Raw genomic sequence first — 22,363 nt, 5'->3', positions numbered from 1 at the left:
CTGCTGATAGCAACTGCCGGTCCCCTCAAGAAAAGATTTGGAATTAAAGTACATCAAGACGTTTTATGCAAAGCTCTCTAATTTCATCTATTCAGTTAAAAGCATGAATTAAAGGCAAACTCAACAATTTCTTGGAAGTTGGATTTTTTTCTTTGACAGCACTTTCAGATTTGGCTTTTTTAAAGGTGAGTACATGATTGCAGACATCAATTTTCATTAAATAAATATATCAAAGTAATATTGAGAGATTTGTTCATGTTTAAAATCTTTCTCTGATCAGATTACTTTGAACGCACTTTAGTCTAATAAGAGGAAACTTCGAGCGCACTTTAGTCTGATCAAAGGTGATTTTTAGTGCACTTCAGTCTGATCAAAGTGGATTTAAAGCGCACTTCAGTCTGATCAGAGGAGGTTTTCAGGCGCACTTTAAGCGCACTTGGAGATTCGAGCGCAAGATAGTCTAATCAGAGGAGAAATCAGTCTGAGTCGGTCTGATAAGAGGTCGAGTTTGTTGGGGACTGTCTGATCACAGGCAAATTTGTTCCGGACCTCAACCTCGGTTATGTATTTCTACTGCTTTAGCTTAATTTCCAAGATCTCCGCAGAGGCCGGCTAATAGTCAATTTGTATTAGCAAGTGGTAACATGAGGTCATTCAAACACGGCACGGCTTCTAATATGCGGGAAAAATGTTTCAATTGAAATCATAAAAGTAAGTAATACACACAGAAGAAGTTCAGGTATTTTTTTCCGAAATCTGTTCAGTAAATTGAAGGTTCAGGCGAGTTTGTTGTTGACATTTAATGGAGCTCCTACGGTTAAGATTATGAGGCAAGAAACAACAATGCCTGTAAAGAGAAAGAGGATTAAACCAGTTCTATGCCAAAACTAGTTTAGTACGTGAAACTGGTCGGTATATGGACAAGACAAGCTGCAAGATAGAGGCGTTTCTCCTGCAAAATATCATCAAAAATTAATCTTCCGTATTTTGTTTTTAAACTGCCCAAAATCAATGAGTAGTTGTTGGAAACCTAAAGAGACAAACACTTGTACGCTTTTCTCAGAAAAAAGGCATATTCACCCAATGCATTGGTTCCCGGCAATCTTATTAAGATCCCGGGTTTTTTCCCGCTACAATCCGGGAAATTGACGGGGTTGATCTGGGCATCTTACTGGGAAAATTAACGAGAATTTCAAGATGTCAGAGTATGGTCAAAAATATCAGACAAACGATCATATAAGTACATTGTTTGCAGTATTTCTTCTTTATATCGTCGGCACTTCGGTATAAACTAATTTCCATTTTTGACCCTGTTGCTTTTTTTCACTGAAAAAAACTTTATTAGGATTATTTGCGCCAGGATTATTTGTTGGTGTTGTCGAGGTCGAACGAAATGGCCAGCGATATTAAAGCCAGCAGCAAACATCAGTATGAGTCATTAGATATCAGTTACTGAAGTATGAGACTGAGAAAAAACTTAGAATTTTTGAAATCTCGAAAAAACCTCAAACGATAATTTTTACAAGATAGCAACCCGTAGTTGTCCACAATTTTCACTGATTTATTGAGGAACACCTCTGACCCCCCGGAAGTTTTTAACACGATGCACAATTTTTTAAAGCCATTCATGAACCAAACCAACATAAATGAACAATGTCTATATATGTCGCCATTGGCAATTATACGGTGCAAAATTACACTTTTTCTAATTTCGCCCAATTCTTGTCTGAGATCATTTTAGGTTGTTTTTATGATCTATTAGTTAAGTTATCATAAAATAAAACCCATTAATCATTAATTTTTGGTCGAATGCTATATTTTTGAATGCCCTGCACACTATCAGAAAACCAACATCAACATCTGTTCAATCAGAAAATAATTCTAATACAATTATCCATGTATTTCAATCTTTGTAAATATATTACAGATCATACGAAAAAAAGATGGAAAATTTGTATCGTGTCAAAGCGGAGTTGAGGCAATTTTCTCAAATGCCAACTTTTTATACGCTTCTTGTCGGTTATTACCCAAGTCTGAGGTGTGCGCTCGAAATCGTCGACTTGCCCAGACCGATAGTTCCTCTGATCAGACCGTCCCAGACCATAAGTGCCTATGATCTGTCTCAACAGTTCTTAACAGTGTCTGTGCGTTCGAAGTGCGTGCCCATCGGTCTCTGATCAGAGTCAAGTGCGCTCGGAAAGATCTCTGATCGAAAGACTTCGAACGCAGGATTATCGAATATCTTGCGCTCGAACCGTTTATGATTAGACCTAGTTCCACTAGAACTGTATATGATGAGACCCAGTTGCGCTTGAGGACGTTTATGATCAAACTCAAACGCAATTGAAATCGTCTGATCAGAAAATGATTTTATGAACAAACCTCATAATTTTGCTATAATATTTTCATTTCAAGAAAACTGATGTTTGCTGTAGTATACTCACTTAAGGAAAAATTAACTCTGAAATTATTGCTGGGGAAGATATCACCCAGTTGTTGAGAAAACAATTTATTTAGCATACCATTAGTGAATATTTCTGACTCAATGGATGAATTTAGACAGCTTTCCATAAAAAACGTCGTGATCTTCACTTTATTATATTTTCTTCTAAAGGGGACCAGCATTTGTTATCAGCTAGACCCCTCGCTTTTGAACCGAACCATGGGACCTTTCATGAGTCTCTGATCAGAACGCTGCTTTATGTTGCCTCTTGGCAGAGTCAACATCTCTCATGTAAAAAAATACAAAAATATAATGCGCTCGAAATGGCCTCTGATCAGACCCACTTGCGTTCGAATTTGTTTCTGATTAGACCCAGTTGCGTTTGAGCCGTTCATCAGACACACTTGCGCTTGAAGCCGTTTATGAACAGATTCAAGCGCGCTCAAAGTGGCCTGTGATCCGCATCAAGTGCGTCCCTGCGCTCAAAACTTCACTGTAATTTCTAGCGCAAAAAGGTCAGGTATGTGCTGGAAATGGTCTGATAGGGACAATTACGAGCGCAAACCTCAGCCTGGGACAGCAAATACTTTCTCTGATCAATGGTGTCAGATTTTCTATATTAAAATTTTTCAAAAAATTTACATCAGAAAAGCTTGTCTTTAATGTTGGGGCTTCGCAATTACCGATAACTCCGTGGGCAAATTTGGCTTATTGTGCTGAGATACAAAAAATAGCTTTTTCGGGAAAAGATCAATTGGCCGAATCTGAGATAAACATTAAATTTTAACAATTTGAACTGAAAACACACAGCATGCGATCTACCTTTGTTGGCGCTTGTACTACTTTTTTTTACCGTGTCAAAGTGATGTTTACAACTCTCAGAGAGCTTTTGGCAATGTGATTGTGTGCTTTCGCAGCAGCGAATAAACAATATAAATGTTGATAAATGCAAATAATACTCAACGCTTAAACTTACTAAACCTTGTTATAATCAGCAAAACATATATTATACATATAGATTTTATTTTGCATCTTTTTTATCTCAGTTTTTTAGTCGATTACTGCTTTCAGTTCTCAAAATGAGATGGTTCTTCCCATTGTTTGTTTTTGTAGTTGTTTATGTTTTTTATTGTGTGAAAAGTCAGAGTATTAAGAACCGGTCTGCAGCTTTGTCTCGTGAGCAAGCAATGGCGGAAGAACTGAAACGGCAGGTATTTTTTTTATTTAAACACTAAATCATTACGAAGCCCCTCCAGCGTGGAACATATAATTAAAAAGACTTTTTGAATATCATTTTTTCCACGAGTTATCGAGACTTAGAGTTGTAAAAAATATTTAAATGGTTAACCATAGTGTTATAGATTTCACCTTCAAAAATAGAGGCGAAATGCTCAATTGATTTGAAATTTAGGCCAAAACTTAATCTTCAGCTTGTTTAAAATCAAAATGGCACCAAAAATGATTCTTCAGTACACTTGGTTTAAATTTGGCGAAAGCAGAGAACTAAAGAATACTGAAACAATTTTCGTAAACTCTAAAGAAAGGTAGTTTTACTTCTGCGAAAACAAAAGATTTTTTGGGCTTTGCCATTTTTTAAATTGTTTCTGTTAACTTGTAGATTAGCGTCAGCCAATACAGTTCGTATCTTCTTTCTAGTGTATCAACAGTTATACTTTTTTACTGTTTTATCATTTAATTAATAGTTTTTGACTTTGATGTTACTTTTTTCAGAAAAAAAATATAGTTTTTTGGCTACTACTAATTTTTGAGATACATTTTTGTTGTTTTTTCACAGCATCATATTAATAAAAATCAAAGAACGCACAAATTAGTTTTTTTTAAATTTTTGCGTGTATTTCTCGTTCTTTTTGTAATCGTGTGGTGTATTCTGGATAATTACAGTTCTCAATGACAGCATTGTGAAGATAAGGAGCGGAAATAGTAAGAATTTTTCTGTAATTGCGGATTTTATATCAAGGCCGTTTGGAAAGGTAAACAGATTGATGATTGGAATTGAAGAAAAAGGCAATGAAAGCACTAGAAATGTTTCAAAAGTAGTAAAACTATCCGGGGAACGCCTTAAATCACAATTAAGCTGGAGTGATAATGTATTTGCTGAACGTGTACAAACAAATACAGACACAAGTCAATAAAGATGCAAGAAAGACGCTGACAGTCGCTGAAAAGTTGAAATGAGAAAATTTCACAAAATTCCAGAGAAAAATTTCACCAAATTTTTTGATTAATTTGTTGACAAAAGCCAACTTTATCTGCAAAATATATTCAATTCAGAGGACAACCATTTCGGATTTATTTGCTGAAATTTTTTTCGGGCACACCTGTCAGAATTTTGAAACTGAGCTAAGACTTTGAAATGGATGGGCTGAAACTCAGCTAAGACTTTGAAATGGATGGGCTGAAACTGAGCTAAGACTTTGAAATGGATGCGCTGAAACTGAGCTAAGACTTTGAAATGGATTCGCTGAAACTGAGCTAAGACTTTGAAATGGATGGGCTGAAACTGAGCTAAGACTTTGAAATGGATTCGCTGAAACTGAGCTAAGACTTTGAAATGGATTCGCTGAAACTGAGCTAAGACTTTGAAATGGATTCGCTGAAACTGAGCTAAGACTTTGAAATGGATGCGCTGAAACCGAGCTAAGACTTTGAAATGGATTCGCTGAAACTGAGCTAAGACTTTGAAATGGATGGGCTGAAACTGAGCTAAGAATTTGAAATGGATGGGCTGAAACTGAGCTAAGACTTTGAAATGGATGGGCTGAAACTGAGCTAAGACTTTGAAATGGATGCCCTGAAACTGAGCTAAGACTTTGAAATGGATGCGCTGAAACTGAGCTAAGACTTTGAAATGGATGGACTGAAACTGAGCTAAGACTTTGAAATGGATGCCCTGAAACTGAGCTAAGACTTTGAAAGGGATGCGCTGAAACTGAGCTAAGACTTTGAAATGGATTCGCTGAAACTGAGCTAAGACTTTGAAATGGATTTGCTGAAACTGAGCTAAGACTTTGAAATGGATTCGCTGAAACTGAGCTAAGACTTTGAAATGGATTCTCTGAAACTGAGCTAAGACTTTGAAATGGATTCGCTGAAACTGAGCTAAGACTTTGAAATGGATGGGCTGAAACTGAGCTAAGACTTTGAAATGGATGCGCTGAAACTGAGCTAAGACTTTGAAATGGATTCGCTGAAACTGAGCGAAGACTTTGAATTGGATGCCCTGAAACTGAGCTAAGACTTTGAAATGGATGCGCAGAAACTGAGCTAAGACTTTGAAATGGGTGGACTGAAACTGAGCTAAGACTTTGAAATGGATTCGCTGAAACTGAGCTAAGACTTTGAAATGGATTCGCTGAAACTGAGCTAAGACTTTGAAATGGATTCTCTGAAACTGAGCTAAGACTTTGAAATGGATTCTCTGAAACTGAGCTAAGACTTTGAAATGGATTCGCTGAAACTGAGCTAAGACTTTGAAATGGATGGGCTGAAACTGAGCTAAGACTTTGAAATGGATGCGCTGAAACTGAGCTAAGACTTTGAAATGGATTCGCTGAAACTGAGCTAAGAGTTTGAAATGGATGGGCTGAAACTGAGCTAAGACTTTGAAATGGATGCGCTGAAACTGAGCTAAGACTTTGAAATGGATGGTTGTGAAATTTCAGAGCCGTTTTTGAAATTTCAGCGTATCTATTACAAAAAATGCGCTAAAACGGCGCTGACATCTCGACCATGGTATCAAATCGTTATGTCTATATACTAACCATTGTCGATACAGTAAAAAGTTAGAAAATTAAGGTATAAAAGCTCGAACATGTATTATGTGTCATTCTAATTAGGAAAAGATGAGAGAGACTACGAAGGTGTTGGTGAGTCTATTGAAAGACTACGACAGTAGATTGAGACCCAACTTCGGAGGAGATGCTGTCCAGGTGAATGTGACTATGAATGTGGACTCCCTTGGGCCAATCAGTGAGACTGAAATGAGCTTCAGAGTCGATATCTCGTTCAGACAAATGTGGTGAGATATTTAAAAAAGCTAAATATAACTAAATATAACCAAAATATAATTGATTATTTCAAAAAGGGATTTCTATATAGCTTAATAACAAAAAAATGACTATGTACTGCCCCACAACAAACCCTATTCATATCGATTGGAAGTGGGCTTGCGGGATAAATAAATATTTTAAAAAGCTAATATAGATGAATATTTGAAGGCTAAAGAAATAAACTTTTTGAAGCTAAAAATTAAATACTATCCTAAGCTCCCGCATACCCACTTCATATTAATGTGATGTGGATTTGGGGGGGGGGGGGCAGAACATAGCTATTTTTTATTTATTTAGATTATAAAGAGCTCCTTTTGAAGCGGAACATAAGATAACATCTTCATAACATTTTGCCAAGATATCTTATCTAGACATATCAAGATTTATGTGTCATGAAGTTTTGTACAATTGATTCATTATACCTCATTTCTCCAAATATTATCCTCAAAACGATACATAATACATTTCTTTGAAACTGTAAAAGCGAACGCCGACAATCCTGAGGTTCCCAGATTTAAATTGCCTCCCTTATCACCCCCACTTTAAGCTCATACCGCTGGATGATTACAAGTTCTGGACAGACACAGAGACCCATGGAAGTCAGGGAAGGACTGATCTGAATGCCTGATGGTGATCAGAGGTCATTTTGTCTTTTCGACCTTGAAAACTATTTAGACTAGCAAAGATCTGATCAGAGTTTTTTTTTTGGTTTGGCACCGCCGGGCGCTTAAATTGCAAATCGGGGCGCAAAATTTGAATTTTTGTTATCTGTTTTTTAGGTATGACGAGAGACTTGAGTTTGAGACAGAAGACAATGCTCCAATCACTCTGTCTCACGAGTTTCTGCAGAGGATATGGGTGCCAGACACTTACTTCCCAGAGTCACTCTCTGCATCCAAACACAAAGTGGGTACTCAACCGGATTAAGCGGGGTTCCACAATTAACCCGGTCGACGCATCAGCGCTAAAAATTGCCAAGGATGTAAAAATTGACGTGAAAACAGCGAAAAAATGGTAACGGATGAAAATGGCAATTTTTACTAAAATGCGCCGCAATTCTGGCAAAATTTCACCGCATTCACCACTAAAAGGTTTATTTTGCGGTAAAAATATATAAAATTTTTTTCAATTTTAATTCACTGCATTTCTTGCAATTTTTTGCTGCAAAATCTCGATCCGGGTTTCTTAAAATCACCGGAAAAATTGCAGTCCAAGCGTCATTTTCCGCGTTGTCTAACTTCTAACTTTTGTCCACTTAAGAATCGCTGATAAACTCAGGTTTTGGTTAACTTCATAAGTCATTCATTGAAATGCATGATGTAAGCATGATTGATCCTTTCTAATTCCAAACTAACAATGCATTAATCTTAGAAAATCTCATAAGAGACATGTATGCGCTATTCTTGTATAATATTGTAAATATGGTGCTATGATTGTCGTGTAAATTTTTTTCAGGTGATGGGTCCAAATATCTTGTTACGTCTCTCCCACACAGGATTTGTTCTCTACAGCAGTCGAGTCACTGTCGTCACAAAATGTCCAATGGATTTGGAAATGTTCCCTCTTGACACACAAGTACGTATCTCTAGCAGGAACCGTGCAAGAGATTGCATAATTCTTACAAGATTCTTTAAATATTTTGAATCATTTATAACATTATAGAAATTTTAATACTTGACTATAACCGGATGATAGACAGATCTGAAAAAATGAATGATAGACACGAAATACTTAAAGTCGGGAGTGAAAAATTTCTCAAACCATGATAAAAACCCAATTTTTAAGATATTTATAGCTGGGAAATTTCACCAGGAGGAGGTCCCATACTCAAGACAGGCATGGTCGGTCAGTTTGGACCGCGGGCAGGAGGGCCCGATGCCACCCGAGCTCATAGTGCTGAAAAAATTTAGTCGCGCCTTCTGTCTGGCCAATACCCAAAACAGATCTGTTGGGCCAGGTCCATACGCAGACCCGAGTCGTTTCCATCTGGCCCATTCCTAATCATGGTCTAAATGGTCTGACCCATAAGTAATCTTTATTTTGTTCAATTTGGCCCCTACCCGAATTTTGCACAGTTCGGTTTGGCCCATAATCATCTACAATTTTACTATGGTACATACCTATCTATTGGTTTGGCTAAGGAAAAACATTCGATTGATGATCTTTGTGGCGTGGTATTAGCAAGATATTTGGCTTTAGTCAGCATCCAAACAAGCTATATGACTATATGAATTGATAAAAGTCAAGTAGACAAGAGCTAGTTATTTGCAAAAAAGATATTGAGGCGTTGAACTTGCCATATGTGATCTAATGCAGAGCTTTAACAACCAACAACATTGCATGAACGGTAATATCATAAATTGTCCTAATGATTGACGGTTTTTACAATAAAATGTAGAAAGAAAAACTTGAAGAAAACTGTTTGACCAAAAAAACTGCCCAGAGTGGTCAGAGCCTGTTGGATCTGGTTCAGAGCAGTTTTTTGGTTTGTAAAGTCTGCATCCACGGAGACCCAAGTCCCTCTAGTCTGTAAGAAGCCCGTAAAAATTTTAATCTCGTATTAAAATATTAATCTGCTCATCTGGGACTAAATAAAAAAAATTTCATTATACCTACACATTTACTGGAAAAATCTTCACACCCAACAAAATTTATCATTGGTTCAATCATAATCTGTTGCAATGACAAAAATTGCATAAGTTATCAGCAAAATAATTTGTTAGTGCCAATTAAAACCCGTACCTAACTCTAAGTGCGTTTCAGTACTGTGCCAGTATAAATGCAATCCCTCGTCATTACTGAATCATAGACTGATTCATGTCACTTTTGTTTACTTGTCAGACTTGCATTCAGTCTGATTTTACAATGTTCAAACTTGAGCCAAGTGTAAAAATAAAGTTACCTACGCAGATTGAACCCACAATCTCTCACTCCCTACCCGTTTCTCCTCCTTTCTGCGCCAACACGACTGATGAACAATTTTCTTTTGCGCCGCTAATATACGCTTGAAAGAATCTAATTTCGAGCGAGAAAGCGAGCAAAATATATTACATGGGAGACTTGCATTTACAATTGCGCAGTACTGATTTACATTTGGAGTTCGGTACAGGAACAACAAAAGTTACAAATAGTAACAAACTTGTGCATAGGATTTAAACCACTTTTTCTGGTCACTGTTTCTATCTGAAGAGTGGTGAAAAAGATGACAGAAGATAGGAGTCTAACCAGCTACACAGTGGCGTAAGTTACCTAAGTATTGTAATCAAAAATATATTTGAATTGAAACATCTTCATACGTTTTCTGTAGCACTCTGGAGGTCATTCAACCTCTCTTTTCGCATCGGGATTTGATAAATTTTTGATGGCGACCAGAACCGTGAGGTAATATTGAACTCAAAACTGGAAGGGTTCTTCAAAATTCGGTATTCCGTTTAGTTAAAAGTTTAACGGTTTCGTTAATTCGATAATGTTAACTACGTTAACTAAAATGCCATATTGCTATATTTTTATTTAGATAAAAAGTAGTCAATTATAACCAGTTATTACTTTGTCTCCTTTCCATTTGAGACATAGAATTTTCTTTTGAGATGAAGAGGATGAAAGTACCATAAAAAATGGATACCTTATAAGAATTGAATGTTTTTCAACTCAAATCTATTACTGAGAGAATTTGCAGAAAAGCAACCAGCAATATTCAGAAGCAGAAATTTGCCACAAACACTATTTCACTGTTTTTTTAACGTTCAACTCGAATTAAGCTGTCACTAATTTTAAACTAGTACAGCCTACAAACACTTAGTTTTTTGACATGATTTATGTGCCAGAACAAGAGTCCAGGGTAGTAGAATCTATAGCAGGACCCGGATCTATTCTGTTTTGCCTCCCCCCAGCTTAGTAAGCATAATTTTTCTGTGAACCCTAGGCGCACGTGCTATTTTCTTACATAGTAACGTGCTATATAACAACATATAATTTGCGAAACAGAATAGATCCCAAAACCCAAATGAGACCACTAATTAATTCTTGATAATCAAATGAACCAAATTTCAGATTTCTCCTTAAATTACACACTTGCGTAAAAATGTTGATCACAAAAACTCATTGCAGAATTTTGAAACATGAGGTTGAGCAATTAGGTGCCTTTTTTCAGGTTTGCTCTCTTATGGTGGAGTGTTTTGGGTACACTACAAATCACTTGAGATTGAGATGGTTGCGGGAACCCGGCCAGAACCCAGTTACCGTCAGTGCTGAGAAAAAACTGCCTCAGTTCACGCTAATTGGTGAGAACTTAGTAATTTCTGGTTGCTCAAAGAATTCGTAAATAATGTTTGCGTAACAAGTGTATTGGTCAGACCCAAAATGAAGACCAGTTTTTCAGGCAGAGTTCTGATACAAGTCGAAGTAAAAACTTAAAAAAAGCTTGCCTCCCGTCAAAAACTATAAAAAAGACATCAATATCCAAAAAAACTTGGTCTAAAGTCGTACGTTAGGTTTGAGTAAGAAGCAATTAGTAAAATTGCTCCCTTAATTTTGCAACATTTCTAAATTTGGCAGAAATTCTTGATAAATTCGACCAATTTTTAGTCATAAAAATGTCGGATATTATCCGTTTGTCCCCCCCCCCCCCCTCCCAGCTTAGAGGTTCATATTATTTGCACGCCCCAGACCCACGTGCCATATTTTTACATAATGATTTATCATGTAATGACACGTGCTCTGTAAATGGGAGTATAACATATTTGGGGGAAGGAGGGACAAACGGAAAAGATCCAAAATGTCTTTAGGCGTGATGGACAGTGAGTATGACCTTGAATTCACAACTGGTACCTTCAGTGACCTTGAGGTCAACTTCAAATTGCAGAGGACTCTTCTCTACTATGTCTTACAGACATATGCTCCTGCTGTCCTCATTGTGGGGTTGTCTTGGGTCGGGTTCTGGGTGGACCCCAAGGTACACAAAGATTTAAGGTTGACATCAAAAGTCGAATTTGAGATTGCTTACAATATTTGTTCCGCTATTGTTCCGCATTAAGATATGAAAAAAACAACTTTTCAACAAAATTATTTTTGTTGGGGGGGGGGGGGGGAGGGAGGGGGGGTATACAATGGTTAAATACTTCTGGCTAAACTCGTTTTATTTAATTTTTCCAGCTCGGAAAGTTTATAAAAAAAATGTTTCGAGAAAGTAACTCCATCTGCGTATATTTTGGTGTGTAAATTTGGATAATTTCTAAGGTGAGACAATTATATCCTCCTTCCGACATCTTGTAATTCTGTTGTTTATTTAGTGTATCCCAGCTCGTGCCTCTCTCTCCATTACAACTGTCTTGACCATCATTACCCTCATGGGCACTGTCAATAGCAGACTACCCAAGGTAAACAACTCCCTCAAAAGCCCCCACCCTTTTTGTTCCAATCACTAAATCCTGAAAACTCAGGGATTTTCGAAGGGGGGTATCTTGAAAGATAACCATTCGTCTTGCAAGAGCTTGCAACATGACCATTCGCTGAAAGATTCTTGCAAAATCTTGCGGGCTAGCCATTAGGTCTCGACTAGGGTTGAAACGATGATATATTCGATTTAACGAATTCACAATTGCACCCAAGAAAATTGCATAAAATTAGTAGACATCGAATTAATAGATGATCGTCCATGACAAAATTTTTTTGTTGTCCGAACAAACTTTTTTCCGACGAGCAAATTTATAAGGGTGAGAACAAATTTCTCTGAAAAACTTATTTTCTGAGACAAACTACACTGTCTTTTGGATCTTTTCTGTTTGTGCCCCCCCGCACCAGTACGTTATGCACCCCCAATTACAGAGCACATGCCATTACACATTAAATCATTATGAAAAAATATTGCATGTGCGCGTCTTGGGGGTGTAAATAATATGCAACCACTAAGGTGGGAGGGGGGGGGGGACACAAACGGAAAAGATCCCTTTTGTTTTTGTTTCTACAGGTGAGCAAAGTGAAAGCACTGGACGTCTATTTTGGCCTCTGTTTCATCTACGTGTTTGGTGCTCTGATTGAGTTTGCATGTGTGTGCTACTTTGACAAACACTTCAAGACCAAGAACAGCCAGAAGGCGGAGCAGGAGAAGGCAAAGAGCCAGGAACTGGAGAGGGAGAGGAGAAACCAACACATCATTCGCACCATTGACAGCTGGACTCCAAGAGATGCAAGGTTCCATTTTACTCTATCTATTTGGCTCATGGTCTGGCTAGTGGCCTGGGTTACGCTCTGTTCGGTTTGGCCAAGGGTGACAAAAGTCATTTCGGGTATCTTTGAACCACATATGACGTAACTTTGACCCCAACCCAGTTCGTAGGGACCCCACCACAACCATTTGATCTATTTCTGAATAAAATTCCACAAAACTATAGTGTGTTTGGTGCTTAATAGCGGAATTTGGTGACAAATGAACGAGTTGCATTGATCGCCAATTTCTAGGAAAAGGTAATAAAAAATGGCAGTCTGATTAGTAACATATTGAAGATTTTATACAGCAAGTCGTATTCCTATGAAGTAGGCCAAAGTGGGCTCCTTTTACAGCCTTAAAGTATAAAGAGCTAGGGATACCTATTTCTGCGCGCGAAGTAGGCTTACCTATATCTCTCAGACTAACCGACTCAGTAAAACACTGAAGATATACTTCAATTATAACGATGTATAAAAGAGTTAACACCCGAGTCAAAGGTATACACATCGTGCAACTACTCTAATAGACTGACTACAGTTAGTGGAGTTACTGCTATATAAAAGAGAATAGTGTCTTCTCAGTCTCTGATTGGATGGAGGAGCACATCCAGTATTTCTACTGCTACAGAAGAAATCATGCATATTTTTCCTTACGGAAATTACTCTCGTAGTTGCTTAAAGTTTGCTGGTGCGTTTATGTTGGCCGTTAAAAAACTCCTCGCTTGTATATGTTTTAACGCACCATTCCCCATATGTGCGTTCAAAAATGGTCTGCGTCATAAACGAGGACAAATGAAAACCTCGACCTGGTTCTTGTACAAATTTACCCACCAGTTATTTAAAAGTGTTTGATCCGGCTGCGGGTCTGTTTGGTCCGCCCAAGGCTCTGGCATAGCTCATATGCCAGAGCTTGGTCTGGCCTATACCCGTCTTGGGCCCCAGATTCATCCTCGGTACCTTGTTGTTTGTGTTGTTTGTTGAATGCTTTGTTTGTGAACAGATACGGAATGGACAGAGAAAGTCGGAGGTCATTTCTAGTTGCAAACGACCCAAACAACAGTCAACAAAACGACACAACAAACAATGACGACACAAACAAACCAAAGAGGCGATTAACCAGATCAATTTCAAAACAACTGGACACTAAATTTGTGGCTTTCTTCCGGGGAGAGAAAAACGTGAACATACTCCACGTGGACAACTATTCACGTGTGCTTTTTCCAGCTACTTTCCTCATTTTCAACATCCTCTATTGGGGATATTATTACAGAGCAGAATGAACATCTAAATTGATAGAACACATTTTACCCTGTAAAACGAAACTTGAATTATCTTGGTATAACCGTGATAAGAATGTGTCAAGTTATGAACAAATTTGCAAAACCGTTGCACGCGTTTCAAAAAATTGGTTACTTTGCCGAGAACTTCTCAGGTCGTGTCAATATTTATTATCAAAAATTGTATATTGCTAAAACATCTCAAGTTTATTGAAAAAAAAACGGAATCTTTCATGTTTAGAGTTTCGTTTTGCTGCTTATGACATCTAAACACCCCTAGAATATCAATAATCCTATCCATTCTCTCCCGCCCGTATAGTGTTGTTTGTGACCCCTAATCGCAGGCAGTACGTTATTATGGTCACATGATGTGTGAAAACATGAATTACGCGTGAAGAGGTTTAAAATGTATACCTTAAAAGAAGGGGGTGTTGCGAGGTGCTACAACTAAAAACATTCTCTCTTTCTTTTTTAAAAAAATAGAAAGTTTTGTCACGTTCTCATTTAATTAATTCAATATCATTCTATATTTTTGTTCAGAGAAAATAAGCAGTATTTTGAAGAACTCACCGCCATCAATCAGCTCATTTGTGAAGATAACTGTTTCGAATTAATCAAATCAACAGGCAAGATAGAGTGTACTATCTATCGAAGTAATTGATCGAAAATAAGCAAAACGACTAGCAACTTCCTGTCAGTACCTGTACACGGAAACGCGGATATTGTGACAGCAAATGAAGAATCATTAGTTTTTGTTCCAATAGTGACGATTAATTCACAAAACTTGACCTAAACATTACAAATTTAGCCCATCATTAGTCTATTTTTTGAAATAAAAAAAATCAAAAAACAAGTTTTTTGCCGTGATAACAATTTAATTACTGCATTTGTTTCCAAAGTACTTCAGGGCATCACAAACTACCGTATAGGGAATCATTTTAAAGCTCTCAAGATTGTTTTTTCAGACAAAAAATATACAAAATTTATGTGAATTCGTAAATAGTACCAGAAATTGCTCCGATGGAGATTCCAAAGAACTATGAAATTTAATTCTGCTTCATTGTCCTGAAATGTGTTGAACTGAATTAAGAAATTGAAAAAAACGCGCTAATTGGGCTAACAAGGGACACAACTGAGAAGAATTGTTTTTCAATCATTCTTAATTTTTAAAAATTTTTCTTCATTTTTCAGCAATTGTGTTTGAGCTCACAGGTATCAAGTTCTAAATCAATTTCATATCAAGAATTATATTGGCTGGGCTGCGAAAAATAATGCAGTTGCACCAAATCGACATTTTTATCGAAAATTCTCTATGTGACAGCAGAAATAATGATTTTCATTTTCATTTCACTTTTTGACCGCAAACGCTCCTTCTTTTTCTCTTGCCCCATTTTTACCCGTGTTTTTTTTTAATTCTGATTGCTCTAGAAAGAGAAGAGTAACAATTAAACATTATAAGATGGGATTGAATTTACAGCCCTCGAGAGCCCGAGAAATAAATTTGGAAATTTTGTTTTTGAAGCGAAAGATTTCGTTCTCATCCATATATTTGCGCCTGCAATCTACGTTATTTTGCAGCCGAGAGTTTTTAGGGCATCTTAATAAAATTGGTTTATAAGAATTGATCAGTTCTTTCCATATAAGTTTTCAGACTTATGTAATTATTCATTTCATAATGTAACAACCCAACTGTAGTACTAGCTAACACCTTATACCGCTAAAGAATTAGATCTTAGAGGTCTCAAAACTGCTATCTCTAGATCTGCGGCCAGGCATATTACCATTGCACGAAAACTCTGCTGAAGTAGCAACTTTTTAATATTGATATACAACAAGCTGGGTTTTTACAGTATTCCCTTCTCAAACGAGTTGGTTCCACACAACTCGAACAACAACTCAACTAAGGGCACATACAACACAATCTCAGAGCTACTCACCTAAGCTCTTTGTGTTGTAGCAACCATCTATAGTACTAGATGACTCCATAAACTGATAAAGATTTCGAACTTAGAGGTCTCGAACATACTGTATCCAGAACTGAGTCCAGGAATGCCACCGTTGCACCAAAGACCTGCTGAAACAGCCACTTTGTTATCTGGTCCTTCTGAATAAGAAATTATATTTTGAACAAGAAAACAAAAAGATGTCCCTCTGATTTGTCTTTCAGAACTTCTGGATATGTTATAAAAAAGTACAAGATGTTTTTCTCTAATCAGTGGATTTGTCTGATAAGTTCAGACCAGATTTTCCTGATTCTAAAAAACACCTGAACTTACTGTAAAAACGCAGCCTGCACTATATCAAGCTAACAAAGAGCTTTGGTGCTGCGGTAGCATGCCTGGCCATGGATCTGGAGATAATACGTTTGGGTTCACTAAGCTCCAATTCTTTATGGGGTTAGCGAGTACTGCAGTTTGCTTGTTACAATTAGTAGAGCTTAAATAAGTGACTCTGACCTTGTTTTGAGTTACCCTTAGTTAAGTTGGCATTTTGGTTGTGTGGAACTCGCTTGAGAAGAGAGTAGTGTAATAACTCCGCTTGCGGTAGATCTAGCTAACAAAATTGTTACTTCAGCAGATCTTTGTCGCAATGGTAACAAACGTGGCCGCGGTTCTGGAGATATTAGGTTTGAGTCCTCAGTGGTTTAAATCTTTAGCAGTATTTGGAGTTAACTAATAGCACAGTTGGGTTGCAATAGTAGCCGGAATAAATGGTGGCTTCAAAGTTGACTTTTTGTTGAGAAAAATCTGGAAAATTTATACTAACTACGAGAAAGAATATTTAAAATTTACTTGATATTTTGCACTTGTAACATGCATTCTAAAAAGTCGTAGAATGCTGACTTTAAAATTGTACATATTTGACTTGCCAGGATTAACTGACATATTTTAGAAATTTTTCGACCAATTTATGTAAAGTTGCGCTAGGGACAGCAAATGGAAGCTTGTTTAAGATAATGTCCTATATTTCAAACAGAAAAATTTGCATAGAATATTTAGTTTTTATCTAGTTTTAAGCAATAAGGCAAAACTTTTACCATCAAAAGTTATTATGCTGCTGATTTTCTTATCATGTTGTAAGATATTTCAAACAATTTTAATAATGTAAGATTATCAAAAAATTGTGATGCGTTTTTGTCTGGCAATGCATTATCTGATGATTGCGGATCAGAAAATTTTCAGACATTTGTCAAATCTTACACGCTAATATTTCATGAATTAATATGGCGAGTATAAATGCACGTTATAATAACGGATTGCTTTATTTTTGCTTTATGCGTTGCTGAAATCATAGTTGAAAGTTGGTACTGGGATTATTTTTTAATTGTTTTCTTTGTTTCTTTTTGCAAAGAAAGGGAAAATCAAAATGTGAAATATGGGGAAAGTGCAATTTTGCGAATTTAGGTAACTCAGTTAGGTAACTCTTTAGTGTAGTTTTAGGGACATAAAAAAACGCACAGATTCATTCTTGAATTATAAATTTATCTATCTCGATGACACATACCAACCAGGTTAATGAAAGGTTGTCTGAATGGACGCAGAATAATGATAAGCAACAAAGAGTTAATAAATGCATAAGAATGTTTCAAACTTCTGAAAATTACGTCAAGCACGACTAGAACTTGCACTGTGTTCTCTTTCCACACACCTTGCCTACTAATAGCAAAACCTGGGAAGTCAGCGGGAGCAAGGTCGTAAGTCGGTCGAAATTGTTCCAAGTATTTGTTCATGTACGCATTGAAAACGACACTAGGGCCAACAAATACCAGCCAAGAAAGCCAGAGGAACGCGAAGGCCTGGAAAAATTGGAAAAAAATTATTTCCAAACATTTGGTTTATATTCTTCTAATTAATCAGACCTATCCCATAATGATGCATCCGAGTGCCCCCCCCCCCGTAAAATTTTATCTTTTATATCGAATATTTGTCTTCCGATAATCTATGGAAATGGATTATCGCGTATTATCTATAATCTATGGAAATGGATTATCGCGTATTATATATTTTTTTGAGCTTAATATATGTTAATCTGTCTCTTAAAAATATTCAGTAATATTTTTGGAAAAAATTTAAGGGTAGTTCGATTATTCCATTTAAATTTGAATATACGTATACTATCGGGTCAACTTTTCACACCTGTACTCATATTCACAAAACTCTACTTTGTGACCGGACATTAGAACGAAAGTGCCTTTCAAACAAAGGACTTTTAACAACCTTTTCAAAAAGAATTTTTAAAATTTGTTTTTGTCATTCAAAATGAGTCTTTGCCAATTAACTTTTCTAAAGCTGCGTATTCTTGTGAGCTCCTTTCACTTGGTCAAAAAATAAAGACGCCGTAATGGAAATCATTTTGCGCTAACTCTTTGCAACAAAGTCTATCGACCAGTCAACAATTATGGAGGTTATCTGTGCAATGAACCAGGAAAACCAGGTTCTGAGGGGCATTGTTTTCTCTAAGAGATCTCTCTTATAGATCACGCCTCTAAAGGGCCATGATATACGTAAACGGTAATACGAAAATATTCTTTTGCCAAATGCGAAATACGCCTTTAGTTTTTTTAATTAGATTGATTTAAAATAGCTTATGAATCGGGTTTTCATTAGTCTCTGTTAATTTGGCAGGCTGTTGAACTGCAAGGCGGAAACAGTAACAATTAGTTGTTAGCCAAAAGGTTGTTCCTTACATAGTCGCCACAAAGTTTTCTTCAGAATTACTAATTTTTCCTCCACAAGTTTTGGAGTAGTATAGTCTCAGGAGGAGATTGCATGGTAATCTTGTAAGATCTTACAAGATTCTTGCAAACAATGTTTATCTTATAAGATCTTAAGAGACGAATGTTCATCTTGTAAGATCTTCCATGAAAAATGTTTGCCTTCTATGATTCCGTCAGAAAATCTTGTAAGAAGCTTGTTGACCAGAATTATTTACCATAAAATAAGATTATTACAACTTACTCGATAGAATCGTCTTCACCGACTTTACTTACCATAAAACAAACCATATATGATCCATAAAAGTACATAGAAATTTCCAGTTGAAGATCTTGCTATGGTAACCAGGTGTCCATATATGGCAACTTTTATGGATCGCAATTTTTCTATGGGAAGCGTTTTTTCATTTTCATATTGTAAAAATTAATTTAAAAAGACTACATTAAACATGACAGGTTCGTTTCAAGATAATGTTATCATATATGGTTTTTTATGGTTGTTTCGGAACAAAAAAAAGTAAGGTATAAAATTTCGAGATTTTATTAACAGAAACGTTGTTTCAGAACTACAGGCGGCGCTTTGAACTTAACAGCCAAAATCTACAATTTTCATGATCGTTTTATGTTTAGTAAGTTTCCATAAAACCCATATATGTCGTTTTATGGCTCGTAAGATTCTTTTTATGGTGCTCAACCCGGGTCCTCTTATAAGACTCTGTCAGAACCTTCTAAGATCTAGCAAGATAACCACTCGGAGTTAGCCCGGGGTGTAGTTGAGGAGGGGAAACACATTTGCATCTGCTAGCCTTAGTCAGAACCCGAGTTCTTTCCATCTGTCGAGTTCGTCGGAGGCCAAGAACCACTTGTACGTAGAAGACAGCAGAGACAAAAGCGCAAATTGAAAAAGTCGAGTTGTCAAGGATGACTCTCGTGTGGTAGTGCAGTTTTCTTAGCAGACAGTCTTCACAGATTTCATACGACGATGACTAAAAAAATATATATAATACACCCAGCAGATTGCCAAAAAATAGCCGCCGTTGATTCCCACTACCAAAACTGCTATTGAATGAAGAGAAGAACTAGTGAAAAAATGATTTTTGTACAAAAAAAATTAAATTGCGAACTATTTTGATGTCATTTTGGAGCTGAACATACTAATGTTTCGTAGTGAGACCACACAGGGGCTAGCATCAATACCAATAACCATTAGAGAACCAAGAAAACTAAGAAAACAGTTCGAGTAACGGGCATCTAAAACCGGGCTTTAGGGGTTCATCCCGTTTCCATTTTTGATTTTGTTTTTCAATGCTGACGCTGTTAATTTCGAATTGCGTTGCTGAGCAACTGCTGTCCAAAAACAATTTGTAGCAGCGTGAGAGAAGATTGAATCGAGATTTCGCGCAAAATGTTTGACAAGCTGGGAAATAAAGTAAAATGAAAAATTTTTATTCCAAGAAGTAAAAAAAACATAGCAGGACAATTCCTGAAATGTAATTTGAAAAATTTACTCAGCTTTAAAAGGAAAATGAGAGCTCAAGACTAAAAATTCAACTGTTATATTTTGCAGAGACATGATCAACATAAAAAACAACTGATATGAACTTAAACTGTCCACTTTATTCCTCTATTTCTCATTTGCAAGCTGTCATTAAAATTCGATGAATCTTCTTACTAATAATATTAAAAACAATTAATGTCAGAGTCGTAGAAGGCACTATCCTTAAACAAAAACAATTGAACCGATAAACGTAACCCCTCTTAGCAGCATCAGAGAACTGTCCCCAATGAGATTAAATGATCAGACATCAAAAAGTACAATAATTACTTGCAGAACGCAAAAATTAACCCAAAAGTTTTGAAAAAAAGTAGTGCCGAGGTCATGAAAACACCTAGTTAATAGTCATGATAACTCGAGCCATTGATTAGGTTCTTTTATGCCTCATTGGCAACCAGTCAGTACTGTAGTTGAAGATACTAAAAGATAAGAGAACAGATAAATTTAAAGATGGAGGCAAAATCTAAAATTCACAAATATTTGTTGACGACAAAGAGTGGCAAAGTCATAAAAAGTTTTAGCTGCACTTTAATGAATTCAAGCAAAGGCTAATAGGCACATTTATACACATATGTACCGTCTTAAAGTCATTGAAGGAGAGGAAACTTTGAAAACGCAAATCAAATTGACGCACCTGAAAAAAACCCATCTCAAAAACCGCCAAATTGTTCAAACACCAATTTCTCACTCCACCCTAAAGATGTTTTGAAAAATGTCACGTGTCGCACCTAGTTTTTCGCTCTCTTTACTATTTCAGTGCGACCGAAATCACCACTCTAATTTGATTTCTCACAGACTTGAAAAAGCCGGAAAAAATGTGAAAAGATCTTCACCGCAATCACCGCATTTCTTACATTAATTTACAACAAAATTTTACGCGTTGAAAATTTGTAAGAAACGCGGTGGAAAGGGGTGAAATATTTTTTTCACCGCATTCACCGCAATCAACGCATTTCTTACAAAAATTCACCGCATTCACCACATTTCTTACAAAATTTTACCAAAAAACCTCGACCAGGGATATTTGTTATCAATTATGAGAACCAACTGAGAACCAGCAGGAATGGAAAGTCTTGGATTGCTTTAACACGCGTCATCGAATCTTGTGACTGAAATTTATAAAAGTCCGGTAGTAAAAAAAACTCACCAAATCCTCATTAATCATGTAATCTATCTGAATGAAGGCAGGAACAGCGAGAGAACATAGCATAGTAAGTAAGAACAGAATAAGTTTGTTAGATCGGTTTAGAATCTGTTTTCAAAATATATTTTTCCTACAAAAAATCGAGTTTTTTCACTCAATTTTTTTGTTGTGAATCACGCGAAAAACCATAAGATTACGGCCAAGAGAATCGTGTAAAAATATACGATCCATCATGTAACGGGGCGTTTTCTCGTTTGTCACCTTTCCCCGAAAAATTGTGCAGTGACTCACACGAGAGAAATTTAGCGTGTTTACATATAAATATAAACAATTTCGTTTAGCCACAATTGCGCATTGATTTTGTTTGACATAGATAAATTCGTGGAACCAGGAGTCGATCTGGTATTTTAATTTTTACGCATTTTTTATCCAAATTTTGTTTTATTAAAAAACAGAACACTTGCCAAATGTTCATGCTTTTCGGAGCGCTGATAACCACCAATTCAAGCACGATATGAAGCACGAGGACCCTATGTATTAAGATTAGGTATAACGGATTGAACGTGTGGGTGATGTATGAATTGAGATTGGGTACTATAGAATTTAGTGTCCGCTCCAATTTTTACAAAGTACCAGTGCTTTTTGCAAAGTTTTGCAGAATGTTTGCAACCTTCTGCATTTTTTCACGTTCTTTAAAAGTAACTGCCTGATTGTTGATGTTGTACGGTTCTAATATTGGGTTCCATCCAGGGTTTGTTCCAAGGATTTCTACATAGTTTTTGCAGTATTTTGGAAGATCTGTTTCTACTTTTGCCGTTGTTTTTCTAATTTTGTAAGGACTATTCACCCTAATTGATGAAAAGCAATTTGTAAACGGACATTCGTCCAATTTTCCCACGAGCAAAAATATTTACACAGCACTTGCACTGGTTAAAGTCGGCTCTTGCTGGCTAAAA

At 36.6% G+C, this 22,363-nt stretch overlaps 1 protein-coding gene across 1 annotated transcript; it reads left to right on the top strand.

The window, feature by feature from the left end:
- The first annotated feature begins 3,390 nt into the window (after positions 1-3,390).
- Positions 3,391-14,523, top strand: LOC142356153 (gamma-aminobutyric acid receptor subunit pi-like). Its single transcript, XM_075408119.1, has 9 exons — positions 3,391-3,654; positions 6,301-6,482; positions 7,293-7,419; positions 7,969-8,088; positions 10,664-10,793; positions 11,298-11,464; positions 11,802-11,888; positions 12,479-12,702; positions 13,718-14,523. Exons 1-9 carry the CDS (start codon positions 3,523-3,525, stop codon positions 13,995-13,997), a joined length of 1,449 nt encoding a protein of 482 aa, XP_075264234.1. The 5' UTR covers positions 3,391-3,522; the 3' UTR covers positions 13,998-14,523.
- Positions 14,524-22,363: the final 7,840 nt, after the last annotated feature.

The sequence above is a fragment of the Convolutriloba macropyga genome, unplaced genomic scaffold (assembly GCF_964194025.1).
Source record: "Convolutriloba macropyga unplaced genomic scaffold, txConMacr16.3 SCAFFOLD_1580, whole genome shotgun sequence".
NCBI classification, from domain to species: Eukaryota; Metazoa; Xenacoelomorpha; order Acoela; family Convolutidae; genus Convolutriloba; species Convolutriloba macropyga.
This window is presented reverse-complemented; position numbering and strand designations above follow the sequence as displayed.

What these genes read in the sequence shown, in the direction of transcription:
- LOC142356153 (XM_075408119.1), top strand. Translation starts at nt 3,523, where the DNA reads ATGAGATGGTTCTTCCCATTGTTTGTTTTTGTAGTTGTTTATGTTTTT. An exon ending in ATCTCGTTCAGACAAATGTG is followed by an intron (nt 6,483 to 7,292) that starts GTGAGATATTTA and finishes TCTGTTTTTTAG; the next exon opens with GTATGACGAGAGACTTGAGT. An exon ending in GGTTCTGGGTGGACCCCAAG is followed by an intron (nt 11,465 to 11,801) that starts GTACACAAAGAT and finishes TTGTTTATTTAG; the next exon opens with TGTATCCCAGCTCGTGCCTC.